Here is a 15,366-nt window from a genome sequence, read left to right as displayed (position 1 = left end):
AAAGGAGGGCTGCTTTGCAATGCCTTATGTTTTCCCGGAACCTTACAGGTTTTCGAGCAGTCACAGAGTCTGCCCTTTGTAACCCTCTGGTTCAGCTTCTCCTCCAAAACTGGCAGCTGGCTTTGTATGCCCCCACCCTCAGTGTTTTGCCGCTGGCCCCATGCAGTCTAGCCCTGCATTTCTTGGTCTCTCTTTGCATATCTTTGTGGCTGCAGACCTCCCTAGTAGGCACACCTCTTTCCACTCTGTCCCATAGCTTCCCTGGACTATTCTAGTTCAACTAATTGGCCTGGGCCAGACAGTCTTCATAGTAAACTGCAGTAAAGAGTGATTCATTGTGGTTTCGATTCATGAATTTTCATAATGTATAAATTACACTCTTGGAAACAGAGCTAGGAGAGAAAACAAAATTGAGCAGCAGGATTCCCTCTCAACCACTTCAGAGCCTCTAACCTAGAATGTCTCAGCTCTGATATCCAAATATCGAGGTTTCAGAGAGTGGTCCTGCCTCTCAGGGGACTCCTGGGCTCTGGAGGCTTCCTCTGTAATTTACCACAGGGAAGCACTGGGTTTTGCTTTGGATCTACTGCAAAGCTCCCAGTGGAGCTCCTTGGGGCCAAACAATTTGGATGCTTGGGGGTTAGCCCCCTCCTTCAGTTCATATCTATTCTGCCAGGGGCTATTAGGTCAAATGTGGCTCTCTGCTTCTTGAATGGCTCTGCTATACAGATATCAATTCCTTCCTTTACTTTAAAACCAGCTGAATGAGACCCATTTTTTTCTCAGACTAACTCCTACCTAGATTGAACTGTTTAATTCACTTCTTTCAGTGTGTGTGTGCAATCATATACAATGCATAATATATCCCACAAGGCATCTGCTGTATATTGACATGACATCTCATGACCTCTAGTGCATTACCAGCTTTCTCTAGAGACCAAACATGCATTTCAGGATATCTTATTTGAGCAGAGAGCAGACTTAGCCATCTGCTCTTAAAATAGAGGGCATGAGCTTGGAAAGAGGCTTGCTACAATGAGGAGGCAAACTGTGACACTGGAGAACCTTTGGTTACCAAGATTAAACACCCTATTACTCTACACAYACAGAACTCTCTATGCTGGAATTATGCATGCCGTTGACATGCAGGCAATCCACACAGTGGCTCTTCTCCCTATTGAGAGTTGGAGAGCACTTTGGAATTAAGCCATAATGCCTCATAGTCACCATCTCTAAATTTGCACTATTGATCCTAGTGTATTTTCCTCTCTCCCTTTCTTTCTTTCTTTCTTTCTTTCTTGGAACCTTGCCAATGCTGTTTTGATTTTGTGTTTTCTAAATCAGCAAATGCACATTGTACTCATTGGGCAGAAAAGCTGAACTGAGGGGTTGTTCAGTCTGTTGAACACAAACCAACCACACCTCCCTTCAGTTAGCATTTTTCCTAGAAGGATTTGCTTGCTTCAGAAAAGTTCTTAGACATAGTTCTCTAACCTCAGAACAGGACCCCTGTGACTCTATCCCTCTGTTTCGAGCATCTCACAGCAGAGTCCTCTGTGGCTGGCCATCAAATCTGAAGAAAATTTCCCCAGTACTTGCTCCCACGGGATTTCTCCCTTTTTGCTGAGGAGGGCCGTGCTCGCCCGCCACTCCCGGGGCCCGGTCCTGCAGCACCATGGAGAGAGGCGGGCGGCCGGGCCGGGGGCGGCGGGCAGGGGGTGGTGGGCAGGCGGGGGGCAGGCGCCGGCCCGCCCCAGCCCTCAGCAAAGCAGCCGTGGGGAGGGAAAGGGAAAGCCCACGCAATTCCCCTGCCCTTGGCATGAATGCAAAGTGGTAGGGTTGTCTGCTGGGGGGACTGAGCGCCCAGCCCCCTCCTCAAAGTGTCTGACGTGTCTGCGGTGGGTGAGCCTTGGCTATTGGGCTGCCTTGCTGTTTTTTGTGCAACTTTCAAGTTAGTCTTTTCCCGCTCCAGACTGAGCTCTTGTGCAGGCTCGTGGGAAAGCTTCTAGCGTCATCCCGAAGCTTTGCTGTCCACGCTGGCTTTGCAGCACTCTCCCCTTCCCAGCTGAACATGAATGTTGTTTGACTGAGTAAAGCTGCTCTGGGTGCAGGTGCTGCAATAGGAGTTGCCTTATTTCAGTTTCCTTTCATCCCTTAGCTGTATCGTGATTAACACTTTGTGAAATAGCAGATCTGAATCCACTGGCCTACAATACTTGAATGCATGTGCATCATCCTTTCTGTATCAGTTACCATCAGGATAGCAATGCTCACASCACTTGGCTCCACTAAGAAAGGCACTGGCAAAACTAAAAGGTCAGCAGAGGATCTGAGACTCAAAGCAGAGCACTTCTAGTTTCTGGTATAGCTCCCTGAATACACACCTCGGAAAACTGGAGATTGTAGAGGAGGCACGAAACAGAGTGCCACACACTATGCGCGCTGAACTTTGAACCTGTAATTTGAACAGGCCTAGGGCTAGTTGCTGCCCTGGTGGACTTAGAAAGTGTCATAAGAAAGGGCTGTGACCACARTTCAGTTTTCTAGACTTAGAGTTCTGCATCTTATGTGAGCAACACAGCTCTCCTGTAGCACCACCACAAGGGGAATACTTGAGTAAGTAAAATATCTAAGTTGTGGCTACCTAGGACAACTAAAGCTAATTCTCATCAAATTCGAAGAATTCTGGGATTGTTAGAATTCAGGGTGATAAGTGCAGGACGAAGGAGAAGAGAGGTAACTAGTGCCTGTGGAGCACTGAGGAGTTAGCAAGAGGTGCTACTTTCCACTCATGGGGTGGGTAGAAACTCTGCCATAAAAAGTCAGTATCTTTCCGGAGTCCAAGACAGCATGACTCCAATGGAGCTGTGAGCTTTAGTTCCCAGGCTCACCCTTGGAAGGTATTTTGTGGGTCTTTCTTACTGATAAGGCCTGAGATGTCAGTAATGTGCTGGTGGTTTTGTTAAACCATATTCTCTGTTAATTTTGATTTCTGTCATTTATTGATTGTGTGAGTTTATGCCTATGTGCAATTTTCATGAGTGTATCTGGTGTACTGATTAACATAATTAACTGAAGAGAAAGTGTTCCCAGATAATATTTAGCTTGAGGTTTGCTGTGTATTTGTGTGAGAYCTGATAAATGACTTTGTTGTCTGTTTCTCCCTAAATCAGTTATTTAATAAAAGATACTGCCATGTCCCACAAACATTGCCTTAGATGATTGTAACTATGACAACACTTACTCCTAATTGTGCTACGGTAAATACTTTGTACTCCTCCAGTATCTTTCCTTTGAGTGTTTCAGTCACTGTGGCCAATTATACTGTGGCTGTACATGTGCATGTGCATGTACATATATATATGGACACAGCCCAGCTAGCTTTGGTACAGCGAGCAGTGCGACTGGGCTAACCCAGAGCTCAAGAAACACTGACTCCTCAAGATTTGTAGGTGGGCTGGGTTGTACAGGCTGAGCTCCTATTGCCTTGGCTGTCCTGCTGCCAGCACAACCGGTCCTCCAGCTGACAGTCAGTTCTGGTATGCACATACACAGCCAGTGACCACACTGGGGTCCTGCTCAAAGTCAGACCTTCAGGGTCTGGGCTTTGCTTAATGTGATTTAAATAGGGAAGAAAAAATCTTAAAACTTGATAGAGCTGATGTAGAAGTCTCTCCCTCAAAAGCTGCCAGAAGTGCAATCCAAACATTAATGACAATATCAATCTGCTTTGGAGTAGAAGTGACTCATGSTATTTACTGCTACTGCTTGTTGTGGGGAAACTAAGGATGGATAGACAGGAATGCAGTGAGGAGCCAGTGTAATAGAGTTATCTTTGGCTGAGGGACAAATTGCAGATAGATTCCATAAAAACATAAATGTGCGGTAGAAAAAGTTATTTTGCCATCCCAGCCTGCAGTCAGTTATGCAATAATGATGATACATTTAAGCTCTGAAGGCACAGATGTGAGCTTATTACTTCTTTAATATGAATGCTTTACTGTTTTACAATGTAGGACAGAGTGCAAAGCCCTTTCCCTGCTGAACTATTGTTTCCTTCAGATTAGCAGGAATTTATGCTTAGCAGGTTTTCCAGACCAAACACTGCACTCTTTTTGAATTCATGCTACATGTAACACTACCCTTTGCTGGTGCCTGCAATAACAGGTTAAAATTAGATTTCCTAAATGTCAGTTCAGCAGCTTGCTACCCTCTCATTTTAACAAGGGCACATTCCTTTAATTTGTTGTGAATTTTTCTATGTTACTCTAAACAGCAGATAAACAAAATCTTACTGGGATGCTTAAGTATATTATTTAAAGGATATATGCATACTCATAATGTATGTATTTTATTTATTCAAGCTTCAGTCTGTCAGTGCCCAAAATAATAGTAACAATACAGAGTATAAGTGGCAAATTGATTGCAGCCGATTATTCTGAAAGCAGCTTTTGTAGAAATAATAATAATAATAATAATAATAATGCAAGTTTGTAGTTACCAAAGTATTTTACATTGCTTTGAACAAATTAGATTGTACATGCCTGAGAAGAAGAGTTGCTTTTTTTCTTTAAATCTCAGGAAAAACAATGCATAAATGGTTATTTACAAAGGGATAATACTAGCTTTTAAAGAGTATATTTGAGTTTCTATGCCTTTTAATTCATTTTCTGATGATAGCATTCTTTAAAGAAGTAAAAGTATTTTTATCCATTCAGATCCCTCACCTGAGATTTGCAAAGGTTTGGAGGAGAGCATGATAAAATGTGTACAAAAATGATTCTGTGAATTTTGTCTCAAGATCCTCTGTACATGTAAGAGCTCTCTTGACCTTACTGAAAATCAAGCTGCACAGTGGCAGTAGGATCAGGAATCATCAAAACAGCATTTAGACAAACAGCTTTCTTTTTTAATTGTCGAAGTGGGTAAACACCCTGAAGGTGAAGCAGATAGGTTCAGCAGTGTATTTAAGCTTCAGGTAACCATTATGAAAGAAATACCCATCCCACGAAGTTAGTAACACAACTTTCTCCTTCTTCCAAAAGCCTGGGAGTTGATCTGCCTGTCCTAGCATGCAGTCTGACCTGGGGGGCGGTGAGAGGTGAGGAAAGGTGTGGGCTTGTAACATCCCCATGTTTCCATGTCTCCACGTGTGTGTTGTGTATCTGCCTTGTGCGTGCATGTGCATGAGCCTGTTTATATAACACTGTAACAACTGTGCAGCTGCACAYTGGAGATCTGGTTCAGGTACTGGCTGCTTGCATTTTATAATCACGCTTCTTGCTGGTCTCATAAAGGCTTTGTAAACCTGGACTTCATTTTTCATTCCCTAAAATACCTGTCTTAACCTGTTGTTTCCTACTGTGGCCTGACTCCATCTTGCTCACGTGCTGCCCACATCCAGGGGAGAGCAGTCCCTCTGCCTCTGCCCTCATGGGAAGCAAATGCTGCTGGCAGCCAAGCAGTGCTGTTGGGCACAGTCTCACTGAAAACACTCTCTTGCCTAGCGTCTCAAGGCTTAGCAGCAAATAGAAAACAAACCTCTTCATTTACTGCTTTATATGCAGAGCAAAACAGAAAACACTTTCCTTAGCAGACTTGTACTTAGCTTCCAGCTCTGAGAAAACTCTTTCCTGATTTAAGGTAAGCAGTCACAGTTGTTTTTACATTTTGATAGATGGCTTCCAAATACAACTCTTTCCATCAAAGCAGATATTCTGAAAAAGCACACTTTCGATCTTTAAAGTTAAAATATTAGTCTCTGGTACAGCAAACATATACACGAGCACTTAATTTCCAACATGTAAGTATTTTTGAAGTATTCACAGACATAGTGCTTTGTTATCTAATTTCCGTAGATATTAAAAAGAGTTCCGATGACTGACACAGATCTTGCTGTCTTTCCTCCTCTCCCCATCCATCAAGCAACATGCTTATTTTCACATGGAAATTAGAGCTGGAAGACACCTTTTAGACGGTTTAGTCCACCTCTCTGCTAACAGTGGTTTGTTACTGACTGTATCTACTGGAACTTTGTCCAGTATACTTATCTTATATTGCTAACCACAGAGTAGAGATTACTGTCTTTTCTTGGAATGCATATCATTCCCAGGAAGTTGTTTCTGATATTCAGCCTACAGTATCCTTTAATTATATTCATAACAATGCTTTAATCATAATCTCCTGCACAAGCCAAAACAATCTTTTTCTCCTCAGGCTCATATCTTGCAATACACATAGCTCTCCAAATGTTCCAGTTAAGTTACACTTACTTACCTTCTACTTTGAAGAGAGTAAGGTGAGGTCTGCAGTGAAAAGCGCCCAGTGCGTTGCCTGCACAGTTCATCCAAAGGCCCTGGAAAACCCAGGTGGCAGTAATAACAGATGATGCTCGGCTAGTGACTTTCCACTCATTAGATGCAGTAGCAGCAATAACAGCTCCTAGCCCACAAAAACAAAAAATAAAAGCTATAATCTGTATTCCTAGCATGTTTCACTGTAACCCAGGCGCTTGGTAATGTCACTGTGGGGAGAGAAAAGTACTTCAGTCATGTGGGTAAGTAAAAAGGCATAACATAAGCAAATTATACTTGAACAAGTTCAGTAACACTTGTTACAGAAAGTTAATGTGGCTGAAAGAAATTGTCATGCTTGAGTGATTTAAGAAAGGCCTCAGGCATTACAAATGTTTAGAAAGAAAGATAAAGTACAATTTTACAGGAGCTAATTACTAGTACTTACTTACTAATTTCCAATTGTAAAAATTAATTAATTTTTTCATATTTTTTCAATTAAGATATCCCTGTTAATGCTTAATTTTTAGTTAATTGGAAACTTACAAGCATCGCAATCTAGCAAAAAAGGTTCAGAGTCCAAACTGTACAGCGCCATTTAACAGATTACTGTAACATTTTAGGAGGATCACGCAACACTTGAAAATACATGTTTAAAAGGCTGTGAAATTAATTCAGCTGTAGCTAGCCATCAGGCAAGCAGCTGTGCTTCGAAGATAGTAACATCTTGGAGGCAGGGGCTGTTCATAGGACACCAAATCTAGTGCAACAACAGTAACAACAAATGGTCCCTAAGAAGTGAGACAGCTGCGGTGGCGAGCAGAATGGACTTCGTCATGTAGCTCCTATTGAGATTTCTCCTCTGGTCAAAAGTCATCATAGAAAATTCACTGCTTCTTACGGTATGTCTGCTTTGCACAATGAACGTAGCACAGAAATATCCATCCTACCATTGACTGAGCTCCTGTGACCTTATGCTGCAGAGCAGCTCAGGTCCTGAAAGGCTATCGCTGATTTAATAAAAAGTCGTCCCTAAAGTGGTAGACACTGACTCTTAGTGGAGCTAGTTAGCCCAGACACAACACCATTTTGAAATAGCTATTCTGTTTCCTGTTCTTGAGTAAACTCTGTCATTACTGGTGTGGGATCTATGTACAGCTTTGCAGGCATAAGTGGCCTTCAGTCTCTTTAGGTGTCAATGTCCACCTTTATCTGTGGCCATCCTCATGCTCTGGTCCTTTTGGCCTCGTCTCTGAAGAAGGAGCATGTCTCCTCTCTTTGGTGTTATCTTATGCCATTTGCTGATATGAGATCACCCTGGATGTTGAGTATACACCATAACTTAGTCTTTTTTTTTCCCCTTGGATGCTTTCAGTGTTGCTTCTCCATGTTACAGCTGTGATCACCACCACACTGAACTTTGGCGTCTGAGTTTTCTTCTAGACTTCCCAGGGCTCAGGCAGAAGTAACCAAGGATACTGAAAGATCACTGATATGACCAAGAGGAGTTTTACAAAGACTGTCCTGTTGGACCATCACCTGGTATTTCCACTTTAACCAGGCTTGGGTTCAGCACTGAGCAACGAGACCCAAAAGTATAGTTATACAGACCAGGAAATCATACTATGAGAAGGAATTTCTTTTCAGAGTAATTAGTAGACTCACATCCTACACACCAAGTGCAAATAGAAAGTTTTTCATTAACATGGTCAGCTTTAGAGAGAAGGAACGCAGTTTTGCTACAGAGCAACACTATAATACAGCAGGTTGTTTTAATGCTGAGGACAATATTACACAGAAAGCATCAATTTTTCTTTGCTGTCAAATAGTCACACATAGTCAAACATATTTGTCCTATGACAAGAGTTAATCTTTATGTAATCCTTCCCATTTTTCACTAACATTGAAATTGTATAGAGGAGAATATAGAAATGGGCCCATCTTTGAAACAGATTACTGGGAGCTAATATTACTTTTTGTTCAACCTCTGCCGTATGTTGTTGGTCTTTTTTTGTCAAAGGCTGTGTTAGACTGAGAAGAGATGTCATTAGGTATTTTTTTTCAAACCAGCTCTGTGACAGTCCTGTTGGCTGAGTGCATGGAGAAGCTCAGAGGCATGTTTGGCATCTGATGCTAAATTCAGGCCTTGTTCTGGACTTGCCCTGAGTGCTCTCCTCACTGATCCAGAGATATCTGAGAACTTGTTTGTTTGGGCTGAGGAAGCAAAGGTGGCTGGATGTGACCACCAGCCCATCCCTGCCTGCTCTGCCCCTCGCTATGCACGGCAGTATGCCTTACCAACGTGACCTGCAATGAACTACCCAGGCTCAGCGGGACAGGGATGTCTGGTTGCTTCTTAGCAATGTGCCCCAAAGGCAGAGGTACCTCCTCTGTAGGTCCTTGTTCTTTTACACAAGTATCATGCTATCAAGGGACTTTATATTTCTGTTTCTAGATGGACTGCAATGCAAACTCCTAAGAATGAACCATTTTCCCTTCTCAGTGTTAGATGATGATATACGAAGGCCTCATCCAGTGCACATTCACTCATGTTTGTCATGCTCTTGGGACACCAAAAGCCACTTATTTAAATGGAGTGTGCCTGTACAAGGAATAGGCACCACTTGAACTATAGACTGTTTTTAGAGCTTAAGTAGGGCTTAGTGATTTCTTGGCCTTGATCCTGATTCTGGTCTAGTGCATGACTTTCATGGTTAGAAACACTTTACCCTGCATTGTTTCTAGGCAGTCAGTGTGTGAGTGATGAATAAATTAAACAGATACTTAAGTGATAAGAAAGAAATAAGCAGTCCTGTTTACAGCCCTCATTTCTTCTATAAACTGTCAGGAAGTAAGTTAATCAGTCATTTAAGAATTTCAAGGCAAAGTTGAAAGTTAACCTGTTAATGGTGTTTTTCATTGTATCAAAGCTTCTTTTTTTTGTTACTGAACAGACAAAACTTGGAAAACAACTGATAGCTTAATGAGTATTTAAATATAAAGTTGGAAAAGGGAAAGCATTGCTACAGGCCTTCATTGAACTATTGCTCCCAAAACTCCACAAAAGGCACTAGCTGATCATGTGACATATCACTGACTCTGTTTAATTGAAAACTACACAATTAACATGCGATATTGCTATTACTGCTGATATCCCTTTTTGAAATCAGTCCAATGCCAGTTTTTAAATAAAGCTGACACCTTTGCAGCAGGGCAGGAATGCTTACATTGGTAAGCTGTAGCCTCTAGTTTATGATTTTTACTTTGATCTACACGAATTGTGGCAACCTGGATGAGTAAAGACTTCCCAAGACTTGTATGTTGGCTGATACAGATCTGATTGCTGACCATATATGGTTCCCTCATAGAGACATGTACACTTTAGCAAACTGAATTAGTTGTGGGGAAGGCTACAGTAAAATTAAAAAAGAACTAAGTGCAACAAAATCCAGATATCATCTGAATAAGCAAAAGGAAAGCTCTACAAAGGAGGTAGCTAAGGTAACATGGGGAGGGCCTGCTAGATAAGCAACTAGTAATGCTGAAGATATTCCTCTGCAGAGTGGATGGGCAACACAAATTGATCCTGAGCACTGTGAAGGGAGTTATGAGAGGCCTACACAACCATGGAGAAGTTGGATGAGCACAACAAGAACTTACAGAGACAGAATAAGTGATCCAAGACTTCTGGAGAAGCTGAAGAAGAAAAAGCATTGTGTAAATTGTGAAGAAATCATAAAGCCTAGGGTTATCAGCACACAACGCAGGCAAGGGCTAAGCTGTACGGAAATATGGCTGAGCCAACAGCACAAATACAAAGAAGGTTCCTGGGAACTGGCAATGACATATGAGCCAGTGCCAAAAGTAGGAAGGATGCATTTCAACTAAGTGCCAAATCCTGCCATCCATTCCAGATGCATGCACCCTAGAAACTCTGGGTAAACAGCGTTGCAGGCAAAGGTCAGATGGGCATCAGTGATGAGTCACCAGCCAGAGAGGAATTTGAAGGAGCAATGAAAATACTAAAAGTGGGAAAGCTGATGGAATAGACAATTTCACAGGTTCCTATAGGAAAAGGGCACCAGAACATTAGGCTATGGCAAGATAAAATAATTGTGGTTAGAGATGTTTGCTCTTCACCTTGTTATCCAGGAAGTGCTGGGCGGCATACGCAGTTAAAGAAGGTAATCTCAGTGTCTTACACTAATTCCAAATTTGTTTCTTTTTTATTGAGCTCTACAGTCAAGGTGCAATAACATGATTGTAGTATTAGTCTTATACTATAGTATAATCATTCTATTAATCATAGTACAATTGTTATATTGCTATAATATAGTACTGAAAGAGGTGCTGCATATACCCATCACTAGAAGAATTGCTTTGAGACTATATAGACACCTCCATAGTGCTGTCCCCTAACCCAGCCCTGGGCTCGAGTGACTTCCCCAGGCCTGGCCCTGGGTCCCAATTTTCTCAGTGGCAGCCTGAACCCCTCTGCCCAGCCTTGAAGACCCTCGGGGCAACGTGAACGCCCCACATGGTCCTCTAGGCTCTTCCTGACCCCTCTCCTGCCCATCCCTGGACCTTACAAGGACTCACAGCCACTTGGGCCCACCAGCGGCTGGGAACTAACCCATGGCAACCCTGACCCATGGAGCCGCAYGGTCCCTTGAAATAGCCCCCTGGGGACCTCCGATCTGACCTGGGACCCAGGGGACAACATGCATGCTCCTGCTACGACCAGGATGTTTCATACCCAGTGCCCCCAGCTCCAGGGGACTCCCCACACAGGGAGTCCCCAGCCCTTGCCACTACCTGGCAAACCATTATTTAAATGTCTGGTCATGAATGGCCAAAATTAGGGTCAAACTGACTAATCAGTAATCCTGTCTGTACATAGTTCACTTGATTGGATTGTATTAGTAGTTTTAAAAGACTGAATTTAAAAATACATGTAAATAATCATTCCTTCCTGTGTGCTGCTCAAAATTATGGAGTACAGACATAGAACAGAAAAAAAAAACCATAATGTGAAGAATATACCTGAAATAGTAATGTAAATTTTGGAGGAAAGTTCTACCTGTGGCAAATCTGACAACTGATCAAAACTGTGTGAGACATTTTGATATAAAGTAATAATGATATTATTATGAAAATTAATAACTAAAATGAGTTACTCTGAATGAATTTCCTAATACTGTGCTTTGCATATCAGAAAAAGTGCTCATGCTTTCACAATATTCCACCTGCTAGTACAACTCTTTAAAATTACAACACATAGTCAGATTGCAAAACACTGTCTTTCTCCACATTTCCTCTTTAGTCTATCTCATAAGGAATGTTGCAAACCCATCTTCTCCCCTACTGGCCTGCTGTGCTATCAGCCTTCTTGGATACCATCACTTTATATGGGATTAGGCAAGAAGGAAAAAAAAGTGTTGTTGCCCTACTGCACCGATTAACCTCCATACCTCCTTGAAGAGGGTGCCTCCACCCCATCCACTTCCCATCCCAGTGTGGCAGGGAACAAATCCCTGAGTTAAATTACTACACTTACTGGACACCTGCCAGTGTGCTGTTCTAATGATTTTTGCAATACTGCTAATCATTCTTTCCCTAAAGACAGTAGAAACATACCTGTTTTACAGTCACAGATATGTACTCCTTTTGCCTCAGATATCTGAGATAATGAACATAAATGCAAGTTCATTTGAGCAACCACCAACCTCTCCTGTTCACATAAGCCCTTTACTATTGCCCTGTCTGCTGATAAAGGCTAGGTGATTCCCACTAGAGCAGACACACAAAAGTATGCCTGGACATCTAAGCATCAACTCCTGTGACTTGCTTATATGATACTGGAAGCAGAATTTGATAGATTTTAGCATATTTAGACCACTGAGGAAACATCCTCGGTAGGCTCATTTACATATTTGCTTGTCACCACTGACATCCCAAATCCATGAGATGTTTGCTCCAAACTGCTGCAGGTATAGCCACTTGAGCCTTGAATGAGAGGGACCCCCTTTACCTCAGTGAAATATGCTTTTTGTTCTCATCAACTGTAAAAAGTTCTTTTTTGAAGTGAAGCAGGAGTTGCCTGGGAGGAGCAGCCACCATATTTGATCCATTGGTAGTGGTCTGACTGGGCCTACCTCAGTATTCTACCCTTCTGTGGGACAGTGACTCTCTTTGGTTTCTTTTGTTTGGCTTTTTTGACACTGAGTATCACGTCACTTCCCAGTTCTGCATATTCCTAAGCTTCAAATTTGTGTCTGAATTCTCTCCTACTAAGCCTCTCACTGCCTCGCTCAGAGACCTCTTCATCACTTTAACCAAGATCTGATACCAGGATTTGAGTAGGGTCTTCTAACAAAAAACTCCAATATTGCTTCTGAGAGCAACCCAAAGTTCTCCATTCTTGCTCCAGCCATGTTTTCCTCAGACGATTTCCTCCAGAGAAGAAAAAGACTCTTGGGTGTTAACATATTCTACTTTTCCTACTTGAGTCTTAGTAATTTAACTCAGGGATTAGTTCCCTGCTTGCCCTGCTGGAAAGTCGAAACCTAGTGTTTCACACAGCACATCTGAATTAGCTTTCAGGTCCACCTCCAGTCCTCCCATCAAAGGCAAGCCTTATTGCAGTGTTCAAGAGGTCCTCCACCTCTTAAGTTTCCAGGTAGTAATGCATTAGATCAAGCCATGCTGAGAGGAGCTGATACTGCCCAGGGCCCAAGTTTATAAAACTAAAGGTAGCCAATATTGTTCAGATAGTCTTTCTGAATGTCTCAGCCCACTGAGCCAACTCTCTCAAGCTTGCCAAGCAATGGAGCATGGACTATGTACCTCTCTCTCACATCTCCAAATGGATCAGCCCCTGAGCATATGTGAGGAGCTAGAGGTGTGGCACTGCTCTTTCTTTGCTGGTGAGTTCCCAGCTTACTACCCAATTTATGGCCTTATGCCCAAGGGCTATGGCTCTTTGTTAACTCACACTTGCTGCTAATGAAAAGCATATCCAGGCAGCCCATCAGCTATGACTCACAAACCTGACAGGGAACCGCTTACCACGTTAACGCCTTCCAAAATCATCATGAGCCAGTAAAGCATGATCAGGGCTGTCCATGGGCTACGCCCAGCTTCACCTGTCTTGTAAAACCCAGCACATTAATGCAGTAGCCAGGAGCTCTTTAGTGGCATCTTGGTCACCTTCTTGGTCTTGGTCCTCCTCACCACTTTGTTCATAGCAGGGCAAAAACCAAATAACAGGGGGATTGCTATGCCACATCTTGCTCATCATTCATTAACTGCCTCTCATATGGGGTTTTTGGCTTTTGATATTCCAGCATCTTAAGGCAAGAAGGAATCCTTAAAATTACCTCATCTTTCTGTACGTCACCAACTGAATTAGATTTCAGACATTTTCCCTTTTTACTGAGTCAAATCTGACAAAAGTCCATTTTTGGAGAAGGAATTCACTTTTCAACTTAAAGGATGAAGCTAAAGACAGGAATGTGTTATTGAGCATTTTTTTTCCAAAGGCAGTTTGTTCAGTGTCTTAAATTTGTCTGTCTACAGCATCCAGTGACCCTTTTTTTTCCTTCATTAAGCAGTCTTAGTATTGTCTACTCTGGAAATAATTGTGTACTGGAGTCAGTGTATAATTGACCCTCAGTTATATTTTTCATAAACTAAACACATTAAGCTTTCTTGCATGAAGCATTTTCTTGAACTTTCAGATAATTTCTGAAGCTCTTTTCTGCATCTTTTCCAATTTGTCAACATTCTTATCAAATTATTGGCACCAAAATAGAAAGTGATGGTCTGGTATTGTCTGCTCCAGTGCCATATGCTGCTTTTTATCCAGAAGAATCTCATTAACTTTTTACCACAGTACTGCATTAGAAACTCATATTCAGTTATGACTCTTGAGCATTTTCTGCAGGCATTATTTTACAGAACTGGAAATTGAGCAAGCCTCATGTGCAATTTTGCAAATGGCTCTTTTAAAAGAAAGTAATGTTTGATGTTCCCTACGTCAAAGAAAGGCTTGCTGATTTACTGCCCTGAATGCAATGTATTAATAAAATAAAAAATACTAAAAAGTATTAGTAAAAGTATTAGTCCTTGGTATTAGACCATCTTAGACAAATAGATCTTGTACATGAACTGTCTACACAGCTGCATTGGCACAGTAAAACCAGCCCAGTTGGAAAACACCTAATTCAATAACCTTTCAACAGTAGAACTTACTTGTTCTATGGGTTTAAAACACTGGAATCATATCAGATCTACCTTTTAGATCTACTGAACATCCTTCCCCATTCTGTGCTCTGCTTARTTTCACAGAAGTAGCCAAACATATCTCATGTTGCTTGGAAAACAAACCACTCTCGCTATTTATCATGAGTAATACATGATTGACCTGCTTCATTTTTGTGGTGCTATCTACTTTGGGAATGGGGGCAAAATGAGTGCAGTGTCTTTACATTTCTGTACCTATACTCGATCATGTCACAGCAATGTTTGTATATTTGCCCAGGAAGTTCTCAGACAGACCATAGCAGGCTGAAATGCCAAACTCCAGAATACTTCAGGACCAGAATTAATGGAATTCGTGCAATTTGAAAATAGCAGTGGAAAAACTTGCCAGTTTTTATAGCAGTGTGAGCTCTGCAGGCTCAGAGACTAAATGAACTTCATTGGTAGGATGTTAGTATTTATATGGGATTAGGCATTGTCCTAATGTTGGTAGTTTATTATGAGTATTAAATTCGGCTGGGGAAGCAAAAGATGGAAGCAGGAATGGGGAACAGTGTCATGGGAAGTTCTTGCAAGAACAGTCAAGACCTGTGATAGTTATGTTATTCAGAGGCTGAGCTTTGGCAGGGATGAACACTTTATGGAACAGATTTCTAAAGGGTCCAGGAGTAGAGCAGTAGTGAGAAGATCTGTGCCTTCCCATCTGATCCTAGGCCCTGAGACGAGGGAATTATTCTTCTCTTCCTCTCTCTCTCCCCACCTCAGAAATGGTGATGAGAGGCAGAGGAAGAGGGAGATGACTCTGCAGTCA

The 15,366-nt window shown here is 42.1% G+C and overlaps 1 protein-coding gene across 1 annotated transcript in view; it reads right to left on the bottom strand.

The window, feature by feature from the left end:
• CLDN10 (claudin 10) overlaps positions 1–6,490 on the bottom strand; it is a 61,636-nt gene extending 55,146 nt beyond the window's left edge. Inside the window, exon 1 of the mRNA XM_026064088.1 lies at positions 6,277–6,490. Coding sequence (XP_025919873.1) covers positions 6,277–6,490 — 214 coding nt within the window. The remainder of the gene's footprint in view (positions 1–6,276) is intronic.
• Positions 6,491–15,366: the final 8,876 nt, after the last annotated feature.

This window comes from Apteryx rowi, unplaced genomic scaffold, assembly GCF_003343035.1.
Source record: "Apteryx rowi isolate R43461 unplaced genomic scaffold, aptRow1 scaffold_209, whole genome shotgun sequence".
Taxonomy (NCBI): domain Eukaryota; kingdom Metazoa; phylum Chordata; class Aves; order Apterygiformes; family Apterygidae; genus Apteryx; species Apteryx rowi.
The sequence above is the reverse complement of the archived record's forward strand: the minus strand, read 5'-3'. Positions and strand labels throughout refer to the sequence as shown.